At 52.1% G+C, this 27,647-nt stretch overlaps 1 protein-coding gene across 5 annotated transcripts in view; it reads right to left on the bottom strand.

Moving 5' to 3' along the window:
* The window catches only part of CORO2A (coronin 2A), a 56,807-nt gene that overhangs the window by 10,241 nt on the left and 18,919 nt on the right, over positions 1–27,647 (bottom strand). For all 5 annotated transcript variants that reach the window (XM_006143696.3, XM_014586000.2, XM_014585999.2 and 2 more), the window contains 4 exons: positions 18,486–18,686; positions 5,924–6,040; positions 1,888–2,037; positions 459–638 (listed from right to left, as the gene is read on the bottom strand). In XM_006143696.3, the coding sequence (XP_006143758.1) occupies positions 459–638; positions 1,888–2,037; positions 5,924–6,040; positions 18,486–18,686 (648 nt within the window). The remainder of the gene's footprint in view (positions 1–458; positions 639–1,887; positions 2,038–5,923; positions 6,041–18,485; positions 18,687–27,647) is intronic.

Here is a 27,647-nt window from a genome sequence, read left to right as displayed (position 1 = left end):
ATGAAAGGGGGGGGGCTGGCGGGCTCGGGCAGGGGGGGGGGGGGAGAGGGGGTCTCATTTAACCCTGGAAAAGGAAGGGCTGATGACCACTCTTGCAGAGGAGGAAGCAGGCTCAGACAGCAGAAGGTGCTACCGAAGGTCACACAGTGGATAAACAGTGGGGCCCCCAGGTCTCAGGATGCCTGGTTAGTGACAGAGCTGAGGCACACCGACATGCTTTGCAGTCACACCAGGTTCAAACCCCAGCTCTGCCCATGGGTAAGTCACTTTATCTCTCTTGGGCCTCAGTTTTCTCATCTGGAAAATGGAGATGCCATAGTCCTCCTGCCATCAATGCCAAGAAATGGACGGGCTGCTATCTGGGGGGCCTTGGACCCAGTACCAGCGGCAGGACCGTCCTATTCTTAAAAGCTTCCTCATCCCACTGTGCCCCCAGTCAGCCCTGGCCCACTGCTGACCTGGAGGACGGTTCCTGCACGGGGGTCGAGAATCCGAATCTTGCGGTCCTTACAGGTGGTGGCCAGCAGGCTCCCATTGGTGTTGAAGGACATGGAGAGGATCACATCTTGGTGACAGTTAACTGTCCTCACGGGGCTCGTGATGACAGACTCCTTTGTATCCAGGTTCCAGATCATCACCTGCATGGCAGAGAGCCAGCCCTGAGCACAGTGGGCGCCCCTACTCTGGCCCCCCAGTCAGACGCTGGTCGGCCGCAGTGAAACACGGTATCCCCAGGAGGGAAGTCGCAGCTGGCAGCCTGACCAAGAAGCCTCGGTGGGAGGAAGAAGCACAGGGGGATCTGGGAGCCAGGCTGTCTAGCAGGGAAAGAAAAACACCATCTGCTTTTGCGCAACAAAACATCCATGCTGGGAGCACCCCGGGATGGCTAATCCAGGGAGTTTCAGACAGTTGCTAGCAGCATTTCCACTTCACACAGATAAAAGGGGCTGCCACGTGGAGCTGCAGAGGCTGCGTAGTGCACAGCTGCAGGGCAGTCCTTTCCTGTAACCTGCAATGTCAACATGCCCCTGGAGTTGTGTACAGAACAATCTGCAGGCCTTGAGCAGCAGCCCTGTGGGACACCCTACATAAAACAAAGCACTTCTGGTCGGAAGGGTGTGGTCAGAAGGCCCAGAATCGTCCCCTCATCCCAGCCACGCCCAGCCCACACTTCTATCCATCACAGAAGACCCTAAGTGCCTCTTTAAACCCTTACAGAGTTAGAAGAGTTTAAAAGCCTTTAAATTGGGAAATCGAGGCCCAGGGAAGATAGGATTTTTCCAGGACACACTGCAAAAAGAGCTTGAGTTGGAATAGTAATAGAATCTAGGACTCCTGTATCATGAATCTCCCCAACCCATGGGGCCCACAGCCTGTTTGCTTGGTGATCAGTGAGCAAGAGGAAGATGCTGTGGGCAGGGCCCAGCCCATCCACTCAGGGAGACGTAATGGGTCAATAGTGTTCCCTTCCCCCAACCCATGTCCACCTGCAACCTTGGAATGTGACTTGATTTAGAAACAGGGTCTTTGCAGATTAAATTAGTTCATGAGGTCATAATGGATCAGGGTAGACCCTAAGTCCAAGGATAGGTGTCTTTATAAGATGAGAAGAGGGCACCCAGATACTAAGGGAAGACCGCATGAAGACAGGCAGAGAGGGGAGGGATGCGGCTACCCGCCAAGGGTGTCTGGAGTCCCCAGAATCAGGAACGGCCACAGAAGGATTCTTCCCTAGCACCTTTGGGAAGCACCTGGCTCTCCCGATATTTCAATTTTGGATTTATGGTCTCCAGAACTGTCAGAGAATTTCTGTTGTCTTAATCATATGGTCTGTGCCTTGCTTGGGCATTTCTCAAGGCAGTCCCCAAAAACAAACACGGACGTCACCTTGTAGTCATAGCCGGCGCTGAAGAGGATGTTGGCTGCGGTGGGATGCCACTCTACCAGGCCCACTCGGCGTGCGTGGCCCACCAGTTCCTTCCTGAAGGCTGTGAGGTTTCTTGCCAGCAGCTGCTTGGGGATATCCCAGATCTTAATCTATCAGGGAGACATGGCCCAGGAGTGGATGTTAGCCAGAGGCCCCTCTGCATCTCTGCCACCCCAAGAGCCAGCAGCTGCTTGGGGATATCCCAGATCTTAATCTATCAGGGAGACATGGCCCAGGAGTGGATGTTAGCCAGAGGCCCCTCTGCCACCCCAAGCCACAGATCCAGCGATACCCAGCATCAGAACCTGAGTTCTCCCCAAAGCTACCTCTCATGGGGGGTGGGGGGTGTTGGGAAACTCGGGGGGACAGGGTCTTCATCAGGTCCTTTACCCGATGAAGTTGGCCTGGTGCTGACCAGGGATGAGCCAAGGCCTCCAAATCTGCCCTCGAGGAACCTTTGCTATCTTGAGGGCCTGAGGTGGTAGGCAGGTGCAGGTGCTGCAGGCCGGTCTCCCAGGCTGGATGCCAGAGGAAGAGGGCTTGCAGCCTAGAATACCCCCCAAAGTACAGTGGTCTACCCTCTGCTTGGTCCAAAAGCCCAGAATGGGGCCTCGAATGCCAGGATAAAGGGTCTATGCTGCATCCTGAGGGCACAAGGGAGCCAGTGCAGTTCCTGGAGCAGGACTGGGCAGAGACATGCTCATTGCTTTGGAGAGGCACCACATTGGTCGGCCTGGAAAAGGAAAGGGTGAAAGCCAGGAGGCTGGGCTGAATGCAGTCAGGGGCTGTATTTCTCAGTGAGGGCCCGAGAGGAGAGGCTGGGACTTTCTTCCAGAGCAGAGTTGCCTGAGGATGGGAGGGACCACCGAGGTAGAGAGTAAGCTCGCCGTCACGGAGGTATACAAACAGGTACAGGACGGTATGACAGAGGGCAATGGAGGCCGGGATGGTGCTGATGGTGTCCCTTACTGTCCTACAGGGTTCTCAGGCCCCCCTCGTCATTGCACATACCTTTTCCCTTACAGGTATATGGGTTTTTCAGGTAAATGCCTTTGCTTTCGATTTGGCAAATATTTATTTTCTGCTCATCTTGAATTTAAAACCAGGCGGCTAACCGCATTTTAGTAATGCCAGGCTCCAGAGAGATTGGTCAGGTGAGGGTGGTTCCTGCACAGAGCTGGGCCCTGGAGTGAGGATAGACTCCGGGCAGATCTGCTTAGGAGGTGCAGGCACCAGCCCCAACACTGAAGCAGCAGACTGTTCACTCCCCTGGGCTAGAAGCCATCTCTGCCCCCCAGGTCCTGACAGCGAGCACTTGGCACGAATGAATGAACTCTACGCATTCCCTCTGGGCACGGCTGTGTAGACAAAAGGCCACCCCCAGCAGTTGAGGCCACTTCCCCTGACCATGGGGCATCTGGAAAGGGACAGCAGCAGGTGATGAGGCTGGCTGGGATTTAACAAAGGCCTCGAAGGAAGTCTTCGCAGGGGCCTGAAAGTGCAGGTTTTAAAGGAGTGGGGACAGAGTCCAGTATCTGATCTCCTGGCTGTCCTCTGCTTGCTGGAGACAGGGCCACTTGTCACAGGCCCTGATTGCCCTTTGGAGAATCACCTTGGCAGACATGGCCCTTCATGTGCCTCTGCGACTCTCACATAGAGCTGACATGAGTCCCCTTTGAATGTTCTGCCTTGGAGCCAGCAGGTGGCGAAGTGGTTATGTTGCTGGACTCCCACATGGCAAACTGTGGTTCGAGTCTGGGAGCTGGTAGTCTGAAAAATCACGCGAGGCATGTGTGCATGTGTGCCCAAGATCATGGGAGGACAATGGAGGAGAAGGGATTGCAGCATGGCCACCCCTCTGGAGGAAGTGGTTTTTTCCTTTTCCTTTCACTGTCTCTGACCTTTTTTGCCTTATGGCAAAAACCTCTTTAAAAAAATTTAAAAAAGGGACCAGCAGTTAGCATAATGGCTATGTCGCTGGACTTCCATGTAGTCGACTGCGGTTTGCGTCCCAGACCGGTGGCTTAAAACTCACTCCGGGTGCGTGTGCGTGCGTGCCCAAGATCCCGAAAGGAGAATGGAGGAGAAGGGTTTGCAGCGTGGCCATCCCTTCTCGCTTTCTCTCTCTCTGGCAAGCGCATGCGCCCTATAGCGAAAAACCTCTCCAAAAAAAAAAGGTAAAATCATTTTTAGCTCATGAGCCATATAAAAACAGACCAAAGGCTAGATTTGACCTATAGTGTATAGTTTGCTGATTCATTACTGACTCTGCTTGTCATGAATTCTTTGATACTCCTCTCAAAAAGAGGTAGGATGAATGAAGCCCTCAGCGCTGTACCCCCTGTAGTTGACATTTCTAGAATTGCCCCCACTTCCTCCATGTGTTGCTGTTGCTCCTCAGGGAAGCGGCACAGCTCAGGGCAAAGAGAGATGATGCTCTGTAGTCAGACAGGCCCCGGTCTGACTGCGACCGCGGGCAAATTCCGCACCTCTCTGGTTCTTAGTTTCTCCAGAAAAAAAAACAAAAACAAAAAAAAACCAATCCTGCCCTGCAGTGTCTGGGGGAAGACTGAACGAAATAAGGAGTATAATGACAGGCAGGACTACAGCGGGTTCACGAGTCATAGAAATCACCTCTTAATTGCCAGAGGGTGAACGTACTCACCAAAGAGAGAAGGAGAGGAGGAAAGCCCTTCCCCCCGGCCCCCGCGGGGCAGAGTCCTGCTGCAGTCCCTTCTCCTCCATTTTTCTGTCCCAGCAGACAGATCTGGGGCACATGCGCACACATGCCCCCAACATGTTTTTCAAGCTGCTAAGGCCAAGATTCAAACGACAGCGGGCCATGAAGGATCCAGCTTCCTTAACCATGAGGCTATGAGACCAGCTCAAAACTATGACTTTTATCTTGAATCATCTGACCATATCTGTGTTTCTTTGTTTTAGAAGTAAGCACAAAATGAATTGTAAGCAAACAATGCTGGACATTGTGGGGACAGAGACTGTGAGCCTGGACTGAGCATAGAACAGGAGGTGGGGCTGAAGCTTTGGGAAAGGTCTCAGTGCCCCTGTTCACAAAAGGCGCTTCCTCTCATCTTTGGAGTTTTGCTTCCTCACTGTGAGGTTAAGGGGAACAATCTTTCCTGATCACAGTAAAAATGCCCCTTATTGCTTTTTTTTAAAGCTGAGTTATTTATTTGTCAGAGGGTGTGTGCATTCACCAGAGAGAGACAGGGGAGAAAGCACCCCTGATGGAGCTTCTGTCACAACCCCTCCTCCATTTCTCCATCCTGTCAGGATTTTGAACATGTGCACACATGACATCAGTGTTTTCGATTTTTTTTTTTTTTTGAGAGTTTTCGCTACAGGGCACGTGCGCTTGCCAGAAAGACAGAGACAGAAAGTGAGAAATCACCCCCCAGGGGGGATGGCCACTCCACAATCCCCTCTCCTCCATTCTCTTCTTGGGATCTTGGGCACACACGTACACGCACAGGGCTTGAGTTTAAGTCACCGGGTCCGGGCCTTGAACCGCGGTCTGCCACATGAGTCCAGCAACACAGCCATTATGCCAACTGCTGGTCCTGAGACCAGTGTTTTCAGGCTACGGGGGGCTGGGATTTGAACCATAGCTGATCATGTGGATTCTCCTCCCTAAATATCAGTGTACGGGGCCAACTGCCCTCCACTGCATTGCATAGGGAGGGTGGGCCTCCCACTGAAGCATGCAGCCCACTGGATCATCACTGGGTGGTGGGCGTTATTAAGCCCCACTCTACAGTTGGGGGAACTGAGGCCCATAGAGAGGAAGGCGGGTGCCCCGAGTCCCACAGTGCTCAGAACTTCTCGACTGACCCTAACACTTCCCTGGGTTGGGACCGTGTCTTGCCTACCAAGGTGTCGGGAGCAGCAGGGCTGAGTGCAGATACCATTCAGCCTTCCCCAGCTTCAGTCTCATTCTTCCCAGGAGAGGGAGACATGTCTCGGGGGGACACTCACCGTGGCGTCTTCAGAACAGGAGGCGATCTCGAAATCATTAAAAGGGTTCCACTTGACATCTAAGACATTCCCTCTGTGTCCGCAGACCTTTGGGTAGTGGGGGTCCAACTTTCCTGTCTGTAAAACAGTGTCCACAAGGGTTAAGGAGGAGGTTAATTCAACTTTAGCATCTGGATGGTCACTTGGTCAGCAATCCCCGAGTAAACGGAAAAATGCAAGAGACAGAACTGGATGCGAATGCAGGCTTACTCTTTGTTTGTTTAAAGTGCTTTATCCCCCCATAGGGTGCATGTGCTTGTCAGACATTTAAAAAAAAAAACACGCATATTCTATGATACCACTTAGATGAGGTACTTACTAGACGTGGTCTCATTGCTTAAGCCAATTAAAACAGTCTTGTTATAAAAGCTAAATGAAGTAGCACATGGAAAGGCAGAGAGACAAAGGGAGGGAAAGTGAGAAATCATCCCCCGGGGGAATGGCTATGCCACAATCCCTTCTCCTCTAGTCTCCTCCTGGGATTCTGGGCACATACTGGCACATGCGCCGAGTGTAATTTTCAAGCTGCCGGGAGCACTGGACGTGCAGACAGCCACGTGGGAGCCCAGCGCCTTAACCGCCACACCACCTGATGGCCCCTACTTATTCATATCTTCCACGAGAGACAGAGACCACCCCAATTGCAGTCCCATGCCCAGCATACCCCCAGTCTTAGCTGGCCTAGATCATGGATTGGTAATGCACCCACCGGGCTAAAGGAGGTCCTGGGACGTGAACCCAGGCCTTTCCCATGCGCATCCAGCGGTGTTACTGCTGCGCCACCACCTGGCCCCTGTACCATTCATTCCTGCGTGACCCTGGGGAAGTGACTTCCGTTCTCTGGGTAAACTGGAGGCAATGACAGGTATTTCCGAGGCTGGTGGGAGGGCCATAGGCGGTGAGGTGTGGAAAAGGTCCGGATGGCTCACTGAGTAAAGGGCGTGTCCCTCACACGCTGCGTGAGGGGTGTAAATGTAGCCTTCCTGGAAAGCAGCTTGGAGGTTTTCCTCCAAACATTAAATAGAGTTACCATAGGACCTGGCAGTTCCACTCCTAGGTCTACCTCCAAGAAAAATAAAAGCATTTCTTCACCAATGTTCACAGCAGCAGGATTTAGGACGCCAAAAAGTAAAAGTGCCCATCAAGTGAAAATAGGTATACGGAACGTACTAATCTCATGGACTGAGGGCTGGCTCCACGGCCTGGTGGTTCAGGCAGCAGGATTTCTTGTAGCTGAGTCCTGGCCCTGGTGGCTCGAGAGACATGCTGGGCACATGGACCCTGATCTTTAATGGAGGAGAAGGGCTTGTGATGTGATCACATCCCTCCCTCTCTCTTTCTGGTGAGCACACATGCCTTCAGGAAAACAAACAAACAAAAAGTATTATTCTGCAAAAAAAAAAAAAAAAAGGAATGAAGTACTGAAACTTGCTACAGCATGGATGAACCTCGAAAACATGCTAGGAGAAAAACACAGGGCCGGCAGGTGGCATGGTGGTTGAGGCGCTGGACTCCCAGCTGGCTGACCTGGTGGCTGGTGGTGAAGGCAGGTGCGCTGTACATGCTGGGTGTGCATACCTGTGCCAGCGACCCTGGCTGGCAGAGGCTACGGGTAGATTGTGGAACAAAGACCCTGTGGAGGGTGTCTATCTGTCTCTGTCTGTCTCTCCCTCTCTCTCTTAGAAAAAAAATTAAAATAAACCTAACAAAACAACTCAAAGATCAGGAATGGTGAGTGCAAGCGCTCTCTCTTACCCTGCACCTGTGTCGGCATCACTAATGGATCACGGCACCCTTCACTGGCCGTGACTTGGGGAAGCCCCTGACTGAGGGAGAGACTTGCCCAGTGTCATTGGGAACACCCGAGGCAAAGCTGGGCTCTAGCCTCCGGCCCCCAGTGTGAGCCTGACCGGCCTTCCTGCACACAGCCTGTCCCTTCTCTCAGATCATTTCCTGGGTCAAAGGGCATGAACACTAGGTCTTCCACCAAGTGCCACCGATTGCTCTCAGGGCCTTTATCTCTACCCTGGCCTGGGGCCATGCCCCAATTTCTGTCCTGCAGGTTTCTCAGGAAGAGCAGATTGTCAGGCTGGCCTTGGGCCATCGGGAGGCAAATTGCCCAGCAGCCTCATTCAGACCCATACCTTCCGCCTCCCATGTCAGCCGGGAGACTCGGGATGGGGGTGGCAAGGCCAGGCAGGGTTCAGAGGGGCAGCTCCTCAGAGAGCTGAGCTGGGGCCAGGGCTCTCCCTGGTGTCCCAGAGCACGGGCACAGCCCCACACAGCTGCTCTTCCTTCGCAGTGGACAGAGGCTGGCTGGCCCTCCCCTGAGGCCGCAGACTGCTCTGTGTCTAAAAGGCTTTCCTGAGGACCACCGGCATTAGCCGACATTAGCCAGTCGGCTGGGCTATTGACCGAGTGCTAAAAGCCTGTCAGGGCAAGGACGATGACAGAGGCCATTTCCACCTTCTGCTCATTAGGCCAGGAGTCAGCCGAGGACAGACCTCTGATTTATGGGGGACACAAGCTCTAAACCAGGGAGGCACACCTGCTCTCCCGGCAGACGCCAGAGAGGCTTGGTTTGCATGCAGGAGCCAAGACTCAGCCTAGAGAGCAGCAAGCTCCAAACCGCAGAGAGGCTGCCCTGGGGCAGATGGCCTGGATAGGGCGATAGGACCCAGAGGGCTGAGCCAGGAGGATGGGGGACAGACCTCAGCTGCTAGGATGGGAGAGGCCAGGAGGCCATTGTCATGACCCTCAGCACTCGCAGGGGTGTGGCTGTTCCTGTAACAGTATCACAGTTCAGGCCTTAAAGGAGCCTCCAACAGCCCAGGGTGGGGACTGGAAGGCAGGGGTGTGGGGACGGGGATGGGCACAGGCAGCTTATGGGGTCAGAAGAAGTTAAGTGGGCAGGTGGCCTTCGGCTTCCTGGGCAGGATCCCTGCTATACTGTTGTACTCTGCAGCCCTGGCCGAGCGTCCTCAGCTCTCCGTGTCTCAGTTTCCTCAGCCGCAAAATGGCAACAGTAGTAAGATCTCATTTGTGGGGTGGATGCGAGGATTAAATGAGATAATAATACATGTAAAGCAATTAAGACAGTGCCTGCTACGTGGTGAGTGCCCCATAAATTAGCCAGTATAGGGACCAGCAGTTAGCGTAATGGCTATGTCACTGGACTCCCACGTGGTTGACCACGGTTCGCATCCTCGACCCGGTGGCTTAAAACTCACGCCGGGCGTGTGTGCGTGCGTGCCCAAGATCCCGAGAGGCGAACGGAGGAGAGGGGATTGTGGTGTGTGTGTGTGGGGGTGATTTCTCGCTTTCTGTCCCTCTGTCTCTCTCTGTCTCGCGAAGGCATGCGCCCTATAGCAAAACCCTCTCAAAAAAAAAATTAGCCAGTATAAATTCACCACAGCTAATCACAATTACCCAGTTTTTACTGTTGCTCGGTATGTTTTCAGGGGCCTAGAGAGATTCTAAAGGCACCAGGTCCAGGACTCAAACTGTGGTGGACCATGTAGGAGTCCAGCACCTTGACCACCATGCCCTCTGCTGGCCCTTTGAATGCTTTTCTTTGGGGGCCATAATGTAGGGAGTCGAATATATGCCAGGCCCAGTGCCAGGTGCTTTGCTCACAGGGTCTGCTTTACCTGCCAATCGCCCGCAGGCGGTCGTGCGAGGATCCCCATCACAAGTGCAGGAGCTGAGGAACTGAGGGTCAGACAGGTCGACGTCATGTACTGCAGGCCACAGAGCCAGGACATGACAGAACCAAGCTGCCTCAGTGCCTGGTCTCCTTCTTGCTGGCCTCGCCACCCACTATGTGCCATAGCACACACTGGGTACAGGTGACAGCAGACAAGGGGCACCTGTGGTCTCGGTCCTATGGGAGCCACCTGTCCTGTGGAGGAGGCAAGAGGTAATATAAAGGCTTGCTCAGAGACAAAGCAGAGAGAGAGCCTGGGGTGAGTCAGAGGCTTCCTGGAGGAGGAGGCCTTTATGTTGGACTTTAAAGAATGATTACTTGGATCAAGCCAGGTGGAGGCATTTCAATTCAAAAAAAGCAGGTGTTAAGAAGGAAGTACCTGGGGCTGGCAGGTGGCCTGGTGTTTAAGGGCGCTGGACTCCCACATGGCTAACCATGGTTCGAGTCCCAGACCCAGCAGTTTGCCCTCTCACTTTCCCTCTCTCTTGCACTCTCTGGTCAAATTAGAATGAATAAATAAATAAATAAAAGTCAATAAAATAACTCTAAAACAAAAAAGAAGAAGAAGAAAAAGGAAGTACCCTGGGACTAGCAGATGGCGTAGTGGTTACATTGCTGGACTCCCACATAATCGACCATGGTGTGAGTCCTGAATCTGGCGACTTAAAACTCATGCTGGCCATGTGTGCATGTGTGCCCAGATCCCAAAAAGAGAATGGAGGAGAAGGGATTGTGGCATGGCCATCCTCTCTTGGGGGTGATTTCTCGCTTTCTGTCTTTCTGTCTGTCTCTCAGGAGAGCGCATGTGTCCTACAGCAAAAACCTTTCTTAAATAAAAAAAAAAGAAGAGAGTACCCTAAAGCAGTCCGGGGCGAAGGAGGTTGGAGGACAGGATGAGCAAGGAGGCCAGGCAAGAGGGGCGAGGCAGTGGGCATGGAGTCCATTCAGCCCAAGCAGAGCTCACGGCTGGACGCTGTGGGGAGATGGACAAGAGGGCGGAGGAGCCATATCGAGACTGGAGGGGGTGAGATGGGGGTCGGGGGCTCCAGCAGAGGCCAGGGCTGAGCAGAGGAGGGGATGAGTGGAGCACATGACCTCCACCCTGGGAACACACACACCCCTACTATACATGTCACATTCCCATGGGGAGGGAGGGCACAGGCCCCTCCTCCCCTCCCTTCTCCTGTGAGCACAGAGGTGAGCATGCGGAGGGTTTCCTGTAGTACCCTAGGGTTGGGGTAGAGGTTACCTGGTAACCCTCCTTGGTTAGCTCAGGATGGGGAGCTCATGTCCTCCTGGGGCCCCCCACACTCCCCCCAACTCCTCCCTGTTGTCCTTGCTCTGCCTTTTGGGGGCTGGCCCTGTCTCAGCCAGCTCCAGGTATCTGAGTGCAGAGGACCCCATTCTTTGAGTATGTTCTTTTTCAGACAGAACAGAGGCCTAGAACCCAGAGACTTCTAAAGTAACCAGGCCAGGGAAGCCGGGCACTTGTAGAAGGGCACTTGGTGCAGCGGGGACAGGGACATGCAACAGAAGCATTCGGGTGCAAACTGTGTCAGGGGGCATGCCGGGGGTGGGGGGGAAGGCTCTGATGAGGAAGGCAATAGGGAGTCCTGGTGGTGTTTGAGCAGGGGAGCGAGGTGGCCAGACGTAGGTCTGAGAGTCAGCCGGGCCGGCAGTGAAGTCCCCTTGTCCCCCTTTCTCTGAGCCACCTCTCAGGCCCACAGGCCCTCTGGCCCCAGCAGTGTTCCAGGACCCACCCCCAGGCCTTGCCCTCTCTTTCATTCCTCCCTGTCCTCCCCACTCTACCGCATAGCAAGGCCCACCCCCCTGCTCCTCTGGGGTGGCTCTGCTGCAGACTGGGCCCGGGGGCAGGAGCCCACACCTGGCCTCTCCCTGCCTTCCCCCACACTTCCGCAGCAGCCTTTGTTCCCTGAGCACAGTCGCGTTGCCAAGGCTGCAGGCACAGGTTGCGAAATCACCTAGCAGCCTCCCTCCTGCAGGCTCACCCTAGGTCACAGTGTGCCAGAGGGAGGGCCCTTGACTGCAGTGGTGTCCTTCCCTTTGGGACACTTGACACTGCCAGGCAGCCGGGCCCCTCAGGTGCTTCCGGGATGCTGTGGCTGCCCGGCCCTCTTCCAATCTAGACGCTGCCTTCTCTACTTTACTACATCATTAGCTAGCTTGTCCTCTCCCTCTTCACTCACCCGCTCTCCTGCGTGGAGCGGGATCCCTGGTAACTACGAGGAGCCCACGGAAATCTGATTCTGCCGCAGAAGCCCCCGAGACTGGGCTCCAAGGCCACACACAGGGCTGCCCGGCTGGTGCTCACCCACTGTCACGTCCTTCGGAAAGTCATCTCACTGAACCTCATCTCGCTGTACAGCCGGGGTGCAGAAACCAGCACCCCAGACGCCTGCGCTTTGGCGTGCTGAGGTCTGCAGATCATCTCGCAGTCAAGGTCCCCATGACCTGTCTTTTCTCCCCACCACACACGCAAAGAGGCTCTTTCTCTATGGAATCCACTTACCAGGCTGAGAGTCCCTTCTTTAGAAATGTAGTTGAATTAATCCTCCTCCCTAGGAATCTCATCAAGAGACCAGAGACAAGAAAGGCTAAAGGTCTCCGCACCTAGGACTCATTCTGCTGAAGACAGTGCCAAGAGATGACCCCAAAAACGTTCTCTCCACTTCTCCATCCTGTAGGGATTTGGAGCATGCACACACTTGTATCCGGTGTGTTTTTTTAAGCCACAAAGGCTGGGATTTGAACCATGCTGTTGGCCATGTGGGATATGGCTCATTTAAAACGAAATAAAACAACACGTTCCCACCTCAGAGCCTTCACACTTACTATATATATATATTTGCTGTGATTTTCAAGCCGCCGGGACTAGGACTTGAGCAACATTCAGCCATGTGGGGGATTCCAGCGTCTTGACTACCATGCCACCTGCTGGTCCGGCATCTGACTCCCTTAATCATGAGGGTATAAAGCTGGCCCTTTTCTTTTTTCATCCTTTTTCTTTATTTTAAGTTTTATTTCTTTCATTCCATGACAGAGACATAGAAAGACAGACAGACAAGCACTCCCATGGTTATGCCATGATCCTTCTCCCCAGCCCCGCTCAGCTAACTCAGACCACAAGCCAGACTGCCCGTGTGAACACAGAACTGTTCCACGTGGGTCCTGCAGGGTTACTGCCGCATCACCGCCTGGCTCTCTGCTCTCCTATTTCTTACCACTGCTTGTGAGTCTACAATGATCTCAAAATAAAAAGTTTAACTTTAAAATAGTGAAAAAGTTGGGCCAGCAGGAGGAGTGGTGGTTAAGGTGCTGGACAGCCACATAGCCAACTGCAGTTTGAGTTGCAGACCTGGTGACTTGCTTTCTCACTTTCCCCTCTCTTTCTGTCTCTCTCTGGTGAGTGTGCATGCCCTGTAGCAAATTGGAAAGGAATAGTAATAGTAAATAAAATGAATAATACTTTTTATTTTTTTAAATAGTGAAAAAATTGGGGCCAACTGTTGGTGTGGTGGTTAAGGTGGCTTAACCACCTTAACCCACACGGGTCCCACACGGCTACCTGAGCAGTTCAAATCCTGGACCTGGCAGCTTGAGGAACACACTGGGCACAGGTACATGTGTGCCCAAAATTCCAAGAGGAGAATGAAAAAGAAGGAATTACAGTAAAGGGAAGCCATTTTCTTGGGGTGGTGCATTCTCATTTTCTTTCTCTCTGTCTCTCTCTGGCGAGCAACCTGCATCTTGCAGCAAATTTGAAAAAAATCTATAGTTATGTTAAATTTATATATTATACTAAATATAATTAAATATTATATTATATGTTTATTTTTAAAGATGAAAAATTATTTTCTGTTTATCCCAAATTCAAATTTAATGGGGCAGCTTGCATTTTGTCTGCAGCTCCTGGAGTTTCTGGAAATGCAGATTCTCTGGGCCCACTTCAGAGGCACTGTAACAGAATCTGCCTGAGCGCTGAAGTGTGAGGAGAAGCAGCTCCACGCTTTGCTGCCAGCCGCGGTTAGAACAGAGCCCGGTGCACCTGGCCTGCACCATCAGTCTGGGCCTTGCTCCATCTTTGCCCTCACTTCCCACTGCTCTAAATCAGGTAACACCGCCAAACACAGCCACAGGTTCCCGCCTTGGAGCCTTCACACTTACTAGTCACTCTGCCTGAACACCCCGAGAGCCTTAAGGGACTCTCTGCTCAAGGGTTGCCTCCCCAGAAATGCCTTCCTGGACCATCCCTGGTCCCCAACCAGGTCAGACTCTATCACATCAAACCAACTTATTTTCCGTACATCAGTTGTTAGTATTTATACTGAGTAGCTCATGTAAGATAGAAACTGTTCACGTAAGTTCTGAAAGAGCTGGGGTCAGAAGAACTGAAGCCAATTAATTACTTATTTAATTACTAAGCAATCACAAGCACCTAGACCTTGAGGAAACAAAGAGTCACATGAGGCATGCCAGGGGTTCTGCCAGTTCTGGTCTTCAAGTCTTCCTATAAACCCCTTGTCACCCTCGTCTCTTCCCAGCTTGAAACATGTCCTCACTCTGGAATATGACTCACATGACCCACCCCGGCGTGCAAGGCTCCTGTCACCTGGCCCCAGTCCACTCTCTGGGGTATTTCCCTTCCTCTCTCCCTCACAGGTGATTTGTTCTGGCCAGACTGCTTCCTACATCACATGGACATTCTACATGCACACAGTCCCGTGCTGTGTAACGACGTGTTACGGATGCACCCATCATGGCGGTGCCGTAGGACCACAGAGCCTGGAGTGTCATGGCTCATAACATCTGGGGCTGCATGAGTACACCCTGCGCTGTTTGCTCAAGGACAGATCCACCTAGCGACGTGTTTCTCAGAATGTCTCCATTGTGAAGTGGTGCCTGCCCGGTTAGTCCTTCCTCTGGGCCTTTGCTCACGCCGTTCCCTGTACCACTGAATGCCCTCCCTACGTATCCAGTGCACAACCACTAGGTAATCCGTCCAGTCCGGGAAAACCAGGAGCATCAGCTATGCATCCACAACGTAATCTGTGGATAGACAAAGAACCGATTCTCCCCCAACCCTCGATTCCAAGGAAGGCAGGAGGTACCAGCAGAACACAAATGATTCTAATCCGAATAGTCAGGGCGAGGTGTCCTACTGCAGAAATTTGGGGGAGGAAGAAAAATCTCTGCTGTTCTATTGCCTTTTTTTGTTCTTTTCTTTTTAATTTGCTAGAGAGCATGAGAGAGACACAGAAAGAGAGAGAGTGAGAAAGTACCCCTCGATTCCAAGGAAGGCAGGAGGTACCAGCAGAACACAAATGATTCTAATCCGAATAGTCAGGGCGAGGTGTCCTACTGCAGAAATTTGGGGGAGGAAGAAAAATCTCTGCTGTTCTATTGCCTTTTTTTGTTCTTTTCTTTTTAATTTGCTAGAGAGCATGAGAGAGACACAGAAAGAGAGAGAGTGAAAAAGTACCCCCTCTCTCCCCAGGGAGGATGGTCACACTGCAATCCCTGCTCCTCCACACTCCTCTCAGGATGTGGGGCATGCACACATACATGCACACATGCCTACTGTCTCTCAAGCCGATGGGGCTGGGACTTGAACCACACAGCCTGTCACGTGGGATCTAGCCGCCCTCACCCTGCCATTGGCAGGCACGTTTTGTTGTTCTTGGTGTATGTGTACTTTGTCGTTTATTTTTGACCAGTCTTCCCAGAGGCTTGTCTATTAGACTCTTCTGAGAAACAACTTTTGGCTTTTTTGATGATTTCTAGTATATCTTTATATATATATATATTTCCACATTGCTACCCGATTTTTAATATCTCCTTCCTTAGACTTTCTTTGGGTTTACTCTGTTGTTCAAGTTCTAACTTCTTTTTTCCCCCCAGATCTGCAGCAATTTATTAAATTTCAACGTTTCATCTTCTATCCTATGAACACTCACCCAGCAACCTTGCAAAGCATAAGCCACATGCCTGCTGCCATCGTAAAAGCCCTTTCAGTTTACAGGGTGACAGAGGTCTACCTGCACTCTCTCATGTGTGAATTCTTTTTTGAAATTTTTCCGAGAAAGATTTTTGCTATTAGGGCACATGCACTTGCTGGAGAGAGAAACAGAGACAGAAAGCAAGAAATCACCCCCTAGAGGGGAATGTTCACACTGCAATCCCTTCTCTTCTATTCTCCCCTCAGGATTTTAGGCATGCACACACACGTGCCCAGGGTGAATTTCAAGCTGCTGGGTCCAGGACTCAAACTGCAGTCGACCCTGTGGGAGTCTAGCACCTTAACCACTACGCCACCTGCTGGCCCCCGCATACGAATTCTTAATTCTTGGCTGAAGATTTCTTGCTGTGCCCACACATCACAGCCAGGCTGACTCTTCATCCCTTTCATTTCAGTGGCTTTCAAAACCTGCACTATATTAAGCTGGTCCAAACAAGTCATTCCATTATTTTAACTTGCTGGTTGGTTTAGTGCCTGTGTGCCCATGACTAGAGGCTTCTTCTTTAGGACCTCAGCAGCCTCCTCCTTCCGCTTTGGCACATAACTGTACGCATCTGGCTCCTCACTTCCAAAGACCTAGTTCCAACTTCTTAGGTTGAATGTTCAATCATTCATTTTCAGACTTCTCCTTTTCTAATATAAGTATTAGTGCTATATGTTTTTCCTGCATCCTATAAGTTTGTTGTTGTTGTTATTTACATTACTGAAAAGGGGGAAGGGGGGAGGAGACAGGCAACAGAGTCTTGATGCCATGATTTACCTTGACTTCAAGCAGCCCCCAGATGGTGGGCGCACATGTCCCCAGCACACTGAGACTCTGGATGTGAACCTAGAACTTTCCCATATGGGTCCACCTCTCAGCACACTGCATTTTACTGAGGCACCACCATCTGGCCCCCACATCCGTAAGTTTGTGATGTATTTCATTATCATTTACTTCCGACTACTTCTACATTTCCATTTTAATTATCCTTCGGTCTTTTTAATTTTTTTTAAGAATTATTTTATTTAACTTTATTTATTTATTTACTTATTTTTAAATTTGACCAGAGAGGGACAGAAGAGAGAAGAGGGACAGAGAGACAGAGAGAGAGAGAAGTGAGAAAGCAAGCTTCCAGGTCCAGGACTCAAACCATGATCGGTCATGTGAGCGTCCAACACCCCTAACCACCATGCCACCTGCCAGCCCCATCCATTGGTCTTTAAGTTATGTAGAAACATGTTTTTCAATTTTTATTGCCTGGGAGTTTAACAGGTACCCTCTGTTACTGGTTTCCAACTCAGCTGCAGGGTGACCAGAAAGCCCGGTCTGTGAGATTCTAATCCCTATTTCTGATTTGAACTTCTGCAGTCCTTTGGGGTCTCAGTCTGCTCTTCCTTGTTTTAGTTAACATACCCGTGGTGTACATGCTGGGTGATCTTAGTGGACTGGTGTTTCCCCGAGCTTAACTTACTCTGTGGGAATCCTGCCTACATCAGGAACGCTTTCTCTGGAGAGCTTCATTCCTCCTCTCCTGGGAACTAGAGCAGAGAACTCCTCACCCCGGATCCCTCACCCCTCAGACGGCCTACCTTAAAGCAGAGACTCAGGGTCGGGATCCTCAAAGATCTGCTATCAGGCTGTTCTTTATGAGTCTGTCATATTTTGGGGTCAAGACTGATCAAATATCAATAAATTGCCTACAGTGGCCCTCGGGACAAGCCTGTTCTTCCTGTTCACTTCCTGTTCACCTCTCCTGGCTAGGTTTTGGCTCAACATTTGTTTCCTTTTTTTTTTTGGTAGGCTGTAGGTGGCTTTGGAGATTTTCTCAGTTTCCTATGAGCCCAGAAAAGCATTTAAAATTCTATAAGGGATATTCAAAAAGTTCCTAGAAAATGCATATTATGAAAACCTATGTGGGGGTTTCACTTTTTAAAAATTTTGCACCCAAATAAACTTGCACTTTAATTTCTTTTTTCCATGAATGCTTTGCTGTCTCATATTTTATTCTGGGATGAATTAGTTTCCGGGATTATTTTGCAGAGAGGAGGGGAGGTCCTAGGAACAGCTAGGCCAACTGCTGGAAGCTGAAATCCCAGGATAGGCTTATTTTTCCCCATGAGAAAACTGAGGCATGAAGAGGAAAAATGGGGCCAGCCTGGTGGTTAAGGCAGCTGTATTCCACATGGCCAACTGCACAGTTCAAGTCCTAGACCTGGCAGCTCGAAGAACACGCAATGTGTATATGTGCGTGTACACGCCCAAAAATCCCCAAATGAGGGAGAGATGGAGGAGAAGGGATTGTGGTGTGATTATGGCTCATAGGGATGCTTTCTTGCTTTCTTACTTTCTCTCTCTGGTGAGTGCACATGCCCTCTAGCAAGTTAAAATAATAAAGGGACCAGCAGCTGGCATAATGGTTACATTGCTGGACTTCCACATAGTCGACTATGGTTCGAGTCCCAGACCAGGTGGCTTAAAACTCATGCTGGGCGTGTGTGTGTGTGTGTGTGCGTGCCCAAGATCCCAAATAGAGAATGGAGAAGAAGGGATTGCGGTGTGGCCATCCCCTCTGGGGGGTGATTTCTCACGTTCTGTCTCTCTGGTAAGTGCATGGGCCCTATAGCAAAAATCTCTTTAAAAAATAAATAAAAAATAGATCAAATGACTTACCCAAAGTCACACAGCCAGGATTTAAATGACACATGGGAAGAGAAACCCAGACTCCTTCTACTGTCCCCCTGTGTCCTGTGCTGTCTTCAGAGACCTGTTTGGGTCCTAGCATGACAGGTGTCCTTACCTGGTTCAGGGGGATGACGAGGAAGGCCCCCCCGCCAGCACACTCAGTCACAACCGCAATGAAGTGGGGGTTCACGGCACAGAAGTGATTGTCGTGAACACTGCAAGTGATGGGCACTGAGTCGTAGCATTTCTCCTTGCTGGCTGGTTTGCCGAAGACGTGGCGGAATTTGGAGCTCCGGTATTGGGGGTGCCATGACATCTGCAGGAGACAAACGGGACAAAGGCATGAGGGTCTCTGCCCTGGTGGCGGGACACTCGGATCCCTCTTATCCCACCCGCGGAAGAGGTGAGAGGGCACGACCAGGAGAGCAGCCCCACCTGGACAGTGACGTGCTCCGAGGGGCAGACCAGTAAACCGGCTATAACCGTGTTACCCTACAGCCCGGTGAGCTGGGAGGATGGTGTACAATTGCCACTGACCTGTTCCAGAGCCTTTCATCTTCACATGTGAACACAAAGGACAGGAAAACCCTGGAGAACTCGCTGCTACCCACATCTCATCCACCCACCGACTCATCAGGCAGCCCCCTGCCCCAGCCCCTCAGCCTCATTAAGAGGCTACAAACACTCCCCACAGCCAGCCTGCCAGGGCTCCAGTCCCAGCTCTGTCCCTTACTGCCTTGACTGGCAAGCGACTTAAACCTCTGGAGTCCCGGCTTCCTTTTCTGCCAAACACACCTGCCTCACAGCCTTGTCATGAGGCTGAAACTGGATGATGGACTCGACCCCTCGGTACATGGCAGACACCTGATTGACAGCAGCGGTTGCCACCACTGTTACCGTCCACGCGTGCGAGCGTCCTGTGCTTGTCACCCGCCTTCTATTTGTTCACTCCGTGTTTACCGGGCACCAACGTGTGAGCAGGCCTTGTGCCAGGCCCTGGGGGTTTGGGGACATGAGGCCTGAGCCCAGCTCTTATAGGAGACCCCACGCACCATGGGTGAGAATGGGGGTTTGTACATGGCAGTCAGGAAGGCTTCCTAGAGGAAGCGACACTTGAGCTGTGAACTGAAAGATGAGTAGGAGCTGGCCATGTGGGCAGGACAAGGTGGGAGGAGGAAGTCAGAAAAATGGAGCAGCCTGAGTGAAGACCCCGAGACAGAAGCAAACGTGGAACGTCTGGGGAACCGCGTGTGGTTTAGTGATAGGAGCAAGGAAAGGTTCGGAAGGAAAAACAGGGCCAGCTGGAGACAAGGGAGCTAAGGCTGTTGGATCCCACATGGCTGACTGAACGGTTCAAGTCCCAGATCCAATGCTTTGAAAAACACTCCAGGTATGTATGTGCGTGTGTGTGCACGTGTGCCCCAAATCTCGAGAGCTGAGTGGAGGAGAAGGGATTGCAGAGTGGCCATGGGCTGGGGGCGTTGATAACTCATTTTCCCTCTCTCTCAGGTGAGTACATGTGCCCTATAGCCAAACTTAAGCTTACATATAAAATGTATAAATATAAATTTCCCTTCATATATAAACAATACATGTGGTAGGGAACCAGCAGTTAGCGTAATGGCTATGTCGCTGGACTCCCACGTAGTCAACCGCGGTTCGCGTCCCGGACCCGGTGGCTTAAAACTCACGCCGGGCGCGTGTGCATGCGTGCCCAAGATCCCGAGAGGAGAATGGAGGAGAAGGGACTGCGGCGTGACCATCCCTCCTGGGGGGTGATTTCTTGCTTTCTGTCTCTATGTCTCTCTCTCTCTGTCTGTCTGGCGAGCGCATGCGCCCTACAATGAAAATCTCTCTCAAAAAAAAAACCAATACATGTGATATATACGTATACACACACGTAAACACACAAACTGGGTGGTAGCAGTGACGAGAACGCGGGCTGCAGGGGTGTGTAGGGCTGGATGGTGAACGGCTTGTGAGAGGGTCCAGGTCTCACCAGTGGCCTCCTCTTTGCCTTCTGGACTCCAGGCCTGGTTGCGCCTCCACCCCTGCCCCACCTCGCATCACCCCTTGAGCTTCCCATTTATCGCCGCCCAGGACCAAGGCCAACGCCTCAGCCTGGCATGCAAGGCCTCTGGTCAGGCCTCGTTCCATGTTCCAAGATGCACTTTCTCCCTCATCCTCTAGACGGTACCTTCCGGTCTCCCCTGTACCTGCTCTTGCATTTCCAGTCCTGGCCTTTCCCAGCGCTTGGCTTGTCCTTCCCATCCCCTCAGCCCCATTCCTATCTCCAAAACCCCAAACCCTCCTCTTTCCCAGCTCCCGAGCACCTCCTCCTAAGAGCCCCCCTGATAGCACACGGTCCTCTCTCCTCCCTGACCTTAGTCCCTAACTCGGGCTGCCCTGATTTGGAGTTCGGAGTCAGTCTCACATTCTGTAAGAGCTTGAGATTCCTTGGAGAGGCCTAGGGCTCTGCTCCGGGAGTGTGGGCACAGCGTCGGCCTACCCCAGCCCCCAGAGCTACCCAGGGGAGGGGATGTTTGCCTGTGCTCCACGCTGGTCAGGACAGAGACGTAGCTTGCCCATCCTGGGCAGGTGGTCCCTGCATGGTTCTAGACAGGGATCAGATTGTGTGGCCTCAGGCAGCACACAGTGATTGGGGCCCGAGTCTACCCTTTACTCGGCCCGAGGTAGATCATCGGCCTCATGGGTGCGGGTCTATCCATGATGCTCAAGAATTTCAACTCTCCCTTTGGGAACTTTGCCCAAAACCCTAGCTGCATTTGCCAAACCTACAGGAAGCAGCACAGAATGTGGGAACGAATTAATTACTGCCCATCGGATGCTAGAAAAAATTTAAGAACACCTACAGAAATCTAGAGGACAAGATAGATGAAAGGGAAAAGCCACGGTCGAGGAAATGGGGGAAGAGAAAAAAATGCCGTTAAGTTACTGACAGTGCTGGTGCCAGTCCTCCACACAGAGGTGGAGCTCAGATTTGAGCTTCCTGGTGGTCAATTTGACAAGGGAAACAGAATCAGAGAGGAATGTAGTCTCTACAAGATGAAAGTCAGCATTTGCAAAGGAGCAACACACCTTTTCTCCATACTGGGTCCCGAGAGAAACAGTACTGGGGGTCCTCTTGGAAAGGGACAGCAAGGACAATGACCTTCCTTAGGGTCTTGGCAAGTAAGTGGAAACTGAGGAATTGCCTTGGGCCAGGCTGGGGTGGGAAAGTGGGGCAAGTCAGCAGGCCCTGTCCCAGGCCCCCAGCTCTGTCTCACCTTGAGCAACTGCTGGGAGTTGGGGGAGTGCACTTTGTGGCAGGTGGCGATGTCCATTAGGAAACCCATTGCTTTCCCTGGGCCCAGCCCCCTTGCAGGTAGGCTGTCACGCACTGGTTCTGGCCAGTGGGTATGGGAGGGAGTGATCTGTGCTACTTCTGGGCCCAAGCAGTAAGACTAGCCTGTGACTCTCGTCCTTAGCTAAAGGGAGAAGGCGTGTTCCAGGTGGAGCAGCCACAGATGGTGCAGCCCTGAGGGTCTGTGTGGAGCAGAGCATCTCCATCAGCTGACACAGGACAGAGAAACTTGTAGAGCGAACCGCCATGATCTGGGATCTTTCGTCACGGGCCATAGCTTGCCTGTCCTCACTAATACACTGCCCCATGAAGGTCCAGCCCACAGAGACAGCCAACGGCGGCCTGTGCTTGTGGTAGCCAGAGAGAAGCAGTTCCCAGATGTCCCAGGTCCCCTCAGGAACGTGGCCGTGGAGGGTACTGGAAAGGGATTAAAGGAGGGGAGTGGGAGGACCAGATTCAACTTTGGATGGCTTCTTCTGGATATTGCATGGCAGAAAGGCTCCAACAGGTGAGAGGCAAAGGTCACCAGGCTGCAGTAGGGCAGTCGAGGGAGCAGGTGGGGATGTGTTCGTAAAACACCAAGGAGACGGGGTCAGCTAGACTTGGTGCCTGAGTGCACAGGGTGGGCTGCGGAGTGAGGGGGCAGCCGTGGTTGCTACAGCGGACATGATCAGCAGTCCGGATCCCTCTGTCCACTCCAGCACTTCCCCTTCACAGTCTGTCTGTGCACCTGTGGGCACACCCAGGGGCTTGGCCAGCATCCAAGGGCGCTCCTGGGCCAGGAGGAACCAGGAAGCCAGGAAGCCCGAGCCACAGCTTCTTGAGCTCACAGTCTAAAATTCTGAGAGCTTGCTACGTGCCAGGGCTCCCCACGTATGAACGTGCCCCCGACCCCCATCACGGGTGCAGGGGTGGGGGTAGAGAGGCTAGGCAAGTAGCCAGGTTGTGCAGGGGCGGAGTTAGACAGGCTAGGCAAGTAGCCAGCTGGCACGGCTAAGTAAATGGGAGAACGGGGGGTTAAACCCAGCTCTGCCTCCAGTTCCTACAGATGACTGACACACTGGATCTCAACTTGCCCCCCGGGAGGAAGCGTCATGACCATGATCAGCCCCACTTACAGAGAAGGAAAATGAGCCCAGGAAGCTAAGTGGATCCTTTCTGGAAAGGGGGCTGTTGGCCTCCCCGGATGAAGCAGCCAGCAGTCGACACCATTTCTGCCCCTCCTCGCCGAGCTCCTCTCCTCACCCCAGCCCCTATCCCCACTGCGAGGTCCTTCCAGACCTGCTGCCACAGAAGGAAAAGCCCAAGTGGAAAAGACATCAAGTAACAAGGCCACTGTCTCTTCTCTTGTGCTCAGTATGGGCATATGAAGCTGTGCATGCATGTCAGCCCATGTGCGCATGCCTGTGCATGAGCAGTGCACTCACCAGGATGTTCACAACTGTACAAGTGTGTATGCATGCGTGCATCTGGGTGTTGAATGTCTGTGTACACACACACAAGCACACGTGTGCAGGAGTGCGTGTGTGTGTGTATCGATGCCTGCATGATTTAATGACTCAGCAATTCAGAGAACAGGAGTTGCCTTGCCCACAGTCCTGCCCTGCCCATCCCACTGGGTTGGGCCCACATCAAAGCCACGGGAGGCCTTCTCAGGTGTGGCACTTGGCACAAAGCGAGGGGTGGGTTAATTCTGCCATCCCACACATACCTGGCAGGGCCCCACCCCAAGTGATTAGGCTGGGGGCTGTGAATTCCCCACCCCAAAAGAGCTCAGTCATCTCTGGGCTTAACATTGCATTGAGTTGATTTCTTCAAGCCCAATAGTGTGATGGTTCGCTGCTGATCCCCTCCTTCTCACAAAGGATGTCCCGCGAGGTTGGTGGGGATTACTGTCCCCATTGCATGATGGGAACATGGAGACCATCACAGGGAAAGCAACTGGACCAAAACCGTGCTGGTCTGAGGCTGGGTCCTGGTCCAGAGCCCCTCATCCTGCTATGGCATGTGCTCCTGTCTGACACACGTGTGTGTCACTGTGTGTGTGCGTGTGTGCGACAGAGACAGGCATTTTCCTGCCTGCTGCCAAAGGCCCCTCTTCTGCACCTGGCCCTGGAATCATTGCAGGACAAGGGTTAGCTGTAGGGTGGCAGAAACTGAACCCAAACTGGGTGTGGTATCAATCAGAATTATAGATCATTCAGTAATTGCACTGTTTACGGCCTCAGGGAAGGAAGGAAATTACCTGATTTGGTCTTGAAACATCCAGGGTAGGTGGGTGGGGACCTGGCAGAGCCGGCCATCACTGTCCCTCAGTAAGTTTGTGGCTCTACATCTAATGCTGGAAGTTTTACTGTTGTTTTTTTCCTCTTTAAATCTGACTTTGCGGGAAGTGAGCGGCCCTCTGTGTGTGTGTCTCATGAGAGGGTCTGACCCGCCATGCTTACGTCATCGCCACAGTTAATAGAGGGCGATCAGAACCATAATTTAGAAGTCATTTTAAACAATGAGAAAGGTTACGGACAGTAAGCGTAGAGAACACTCTATCTGAAGTGCTCTGCAAGCACCAAGCGTTAGCACACTGAGCACCAAGTCTGAGTTTACCCTGATCCTGGCCTTGACCCCAAACCTGAGGGGAAAACGCCTTTCTGAACCATCCAGAATGTTATGGGGCCTCTGACCCACCCAAGGGGCTCCTATCTAGCTCAGGAAGCCAGTGTTCCTTTGGGGTCAAGGCTGCCTTGCTGTCAAGGCGGACTCCGTAACCAACTTCCCCTGGAGCCTTCCTTTCTCACCCGGCAGAAAAGAAACCGCAGTCTGGCTACTTCTCCCCAGGAAGTCCTTTTAATCCCCAGCTGGTCTCTGTCAACATGCACGGGCCAGGGCCTGTGTAAAGCACCATCTTGGTACACTGGCCTATTTTTACCTCCTAACGGCCAGCAGCAAGGTCTGAAGGGATATGAGGGATCCAGGGAGCTGGGACTGCCGGGTTCAACCCCACAGGGCTAGTTTCTTCCCTCCTACAAAGCAAGAAGTAGGGTGACCAGCTATCCTGGGTTGCGGAGGTGTTTCTGGGATGTGGGATTTTTGTGCTAAGCTGGGAAAGTCCCAGGCAAAGAAGGACAAGTTGGTCGCTCTGCCTCCACCACCCTGGAGCACTAAGGGGCTGTTTTGATTTGGTTCACATGTAAGGTTCTATTGTTAAGTCCCTGGTAGCTCTGACTTTGACTGCTTGCCTGGGGTCTAGAAGGCCCTAGAACCGATTTCTTTTTCTTTCTTCCTTTTTCTCTGTCTTTCTTTTCTTTTCTTTCTTTTTTTTTTTTTAATTTAAGAAGGGACCAGCAGTTAGCGTAATGGCTATGTCACTGGACTCCCATGTGGTCGACTGCGGTTTGCGTCCTGGACCTGGTGGCTTAAAACTCACGCCAGGCGCGTGTGTGTGCGTGCCCAGGATCCCGAGAGGAGAATGGAGGAGAAGGGATTGCAGTGTGGCCATACCCTGTGGGGTGATTTCTCGCTTTCTGTCTCTCTGTGTCTGGCGAGTGCACGCACCCTACGACAAAAACCTCCCCCGCCCCCCCAAAAAAAAAAAACCATAAGAGAGATTTTTTTTCTATAGGGTGTGTGTGTTCGCCAGAGAGACAGAGACAGAAAGTGAGAAATCACCCCCCCAGGGGACATAGCCACACCACAATCTCTACTTCTTCATTCTCCTCTTGGGATTTTGGGCACACAAGTACACATACCCAGTGTGAGTTTTAAGTTGCCGGGTCTAGGACTCAAACTGTGGTTGACTGCGTGGGAGTCCAGTGATGTAACCATTAGGCCATGTGCTGATCCCTAAACTGATTTCTTAAAGAACCCAACATCCTGAACCAGAGGCTAGACTATTTCAAAGGGGAAAACATCTAAGCAGGTTTGTCATGGGCGGCGTGTGTAGTCTTTGTTCAATGACCAGTCTTCATCCAGTACTGGCGTAGCGTCACCCTGTGCCGGGCCCTGTGCTGGAGCAGTGCTGGGGGCTCAGAGGCGCCTAATTCAGTTACTGCTCTCCACATGCTTCAGGAAACGGCACCAACGCACAGAGCAGTGGCTAGCACCCACGAGTCCCCATTAGACATCTGGGTGGATCACGGGGTGTGGGACCCAGGCAGCAGGGCTGCATGGGCTTCCCAGGTGAGGCCAGTGTGCATAAGGCAGCAAGCACAGAAACCCATCATGCGTGCAGGGACTCTCAAAGCCGGGCCCCAAAAGGCAGTCTCAGCAGGGACCTGTGAGAATTACACTCTCTCAGGCTCCATTCCAGACCTTCTGAATCAGACACACGGGGGCTGAAGCTCAGCCATCTGTATGGAGGGTTTTTCTTTTTTTTTTTTTTTTAGTTTATTTAGTTCTTTCAGGAGAGAGAGAGATGGCGAGAGAAACCCTCAACAGGGTCCCCATGCACAATCCACCCTGTGCCTCAGTCGGCCTGGACCCTGGGCATGTGCATATGCTCATAGCGTACAGGGAGTCCCCAGGATGTGAACCGGGGCCCTTCCCATGTGGAAGCAGTTGCACCACAGTTGCACCACCGCTGGGCACTCAGAAACTTGTTTAAGCAGACCCCCTGAACCCAATGACCAGCCTTAGCATTACCAAAGCAATGACCAGACATTACACGGTAGGAGGAAAGCAGCGCTGCTCAGGAAGTGCCCTGGCCGAAGCACTGAAGCCAACGCTGACCGAGGGTTTGAACGTAACTACGCCCGTGGTATGGAACAGCGTTAGACGGCCACAGGGGTGCAAGGAGCCAACGCTAGAACACGGGAATGCTTACAAACATGTCACATAATCTGGTCTCCGGAATTAATTCAAAATGGATCAAAGACCTAAACACGAGAACTGAAACTATGGGAGCTGGACAATGGTGTTCTGTAAGGCTGACCCACACGGGAAGATTCTGGGTTTGAGGCTGGCCTGGGACATAGCAAGACTCTTAAAAAAAAGAGAGAAAGAGAGAGAAAGGAAGAAAGAAAAGGACCGGCCTCATGGTCTAAGTTTGAGGGAGCTGGATCCTACACAGCCAACTGCAGTTCAAATCCTGTCCCCTGGAAGCACGGAATGCACACTAGGCGTGTGTGCATGTGTGCCCCAAATCCTGACGGGGGGAGGGGATAATGGACGAGAAGGGCTTGTAGATGACCTCGCCCACTGGGGGTACTTTCCCTCTTCTCTCGCTCCGGTCTCTGGTGAGCACATGCACCCTATGGCAAACACAAGTAAAATAAAAGAGAGGGTTTTTTTTCTTTGTTTGTCTGTCTGTTTGTTTTTAAAAGCCCGAGAACGAGCCAGACTTGGTGGTACACACCTCTGATCTTAGCTGGGTGGCTGAGGAAAGATTATGGCATTCTGTGACATATTTTAAGATCCTGTCTTAGGGCCAGCAGAGGGTGTAATAGTTACATTGCTGGACTCCCACATAGTCCACCGTGGTTTGAGTTCCAGACCTGGTGGCTTAAAACTCACGCCGGCATGTGCATGTGTGCCCATAATCCAGAGAGAAGAGTGGAGGAGAAGGGACTGCGGCATGGCCATTCCCCCTAGGGGTGATGTCTCACCTCCTGTCTCTCTGGTGAGCGCATGCACCCTATGGCAAAAAAACTCTCTCTCTGGAAGAAAAGAATAAAAGATTCTGTCTTTAAGGATGGGAGGGAGGAATTCTGTGATGATGTGCCCTAACATGGATGAACCTTGTGGACATTACGTTAAGTGAAACAAGCCAGTCACGAAAAGACAAATACTACAGGATTCCACGTCCTTGAGGTCAGGAGAGTATTGGAAATTAGACAGAAACAGAAGTGGTTGCCAAGGGTGGGACTGGGCTAGGCTGGGCAGGGGTGCATCGGGAGGTGGTAGAGGTAGAAGGGAAGT

The sequence above is a fragment of the Tupaia chinensis genome, unplaced genomic scaffold (genome assembly GCF_000334495.1).
Source record: "Tupaia chinensis unplaced genomic scaffold, TupChi_1.0 Scaffold000104_1, whole genome shotgun sequence".
NCBI classification, from domain to species: domain Eukaryota; kingdom Metazoa; phylum Chordata; class Mammalia; order Scandentia; family Tupaiidae; genus Tupaia; species Tupaia belangeri.
The sequence above is the reverse complement of the archived record's forward strand: the minus strand, read 5'-3'. Positions and strand labels throughout refer to the sequence as shown.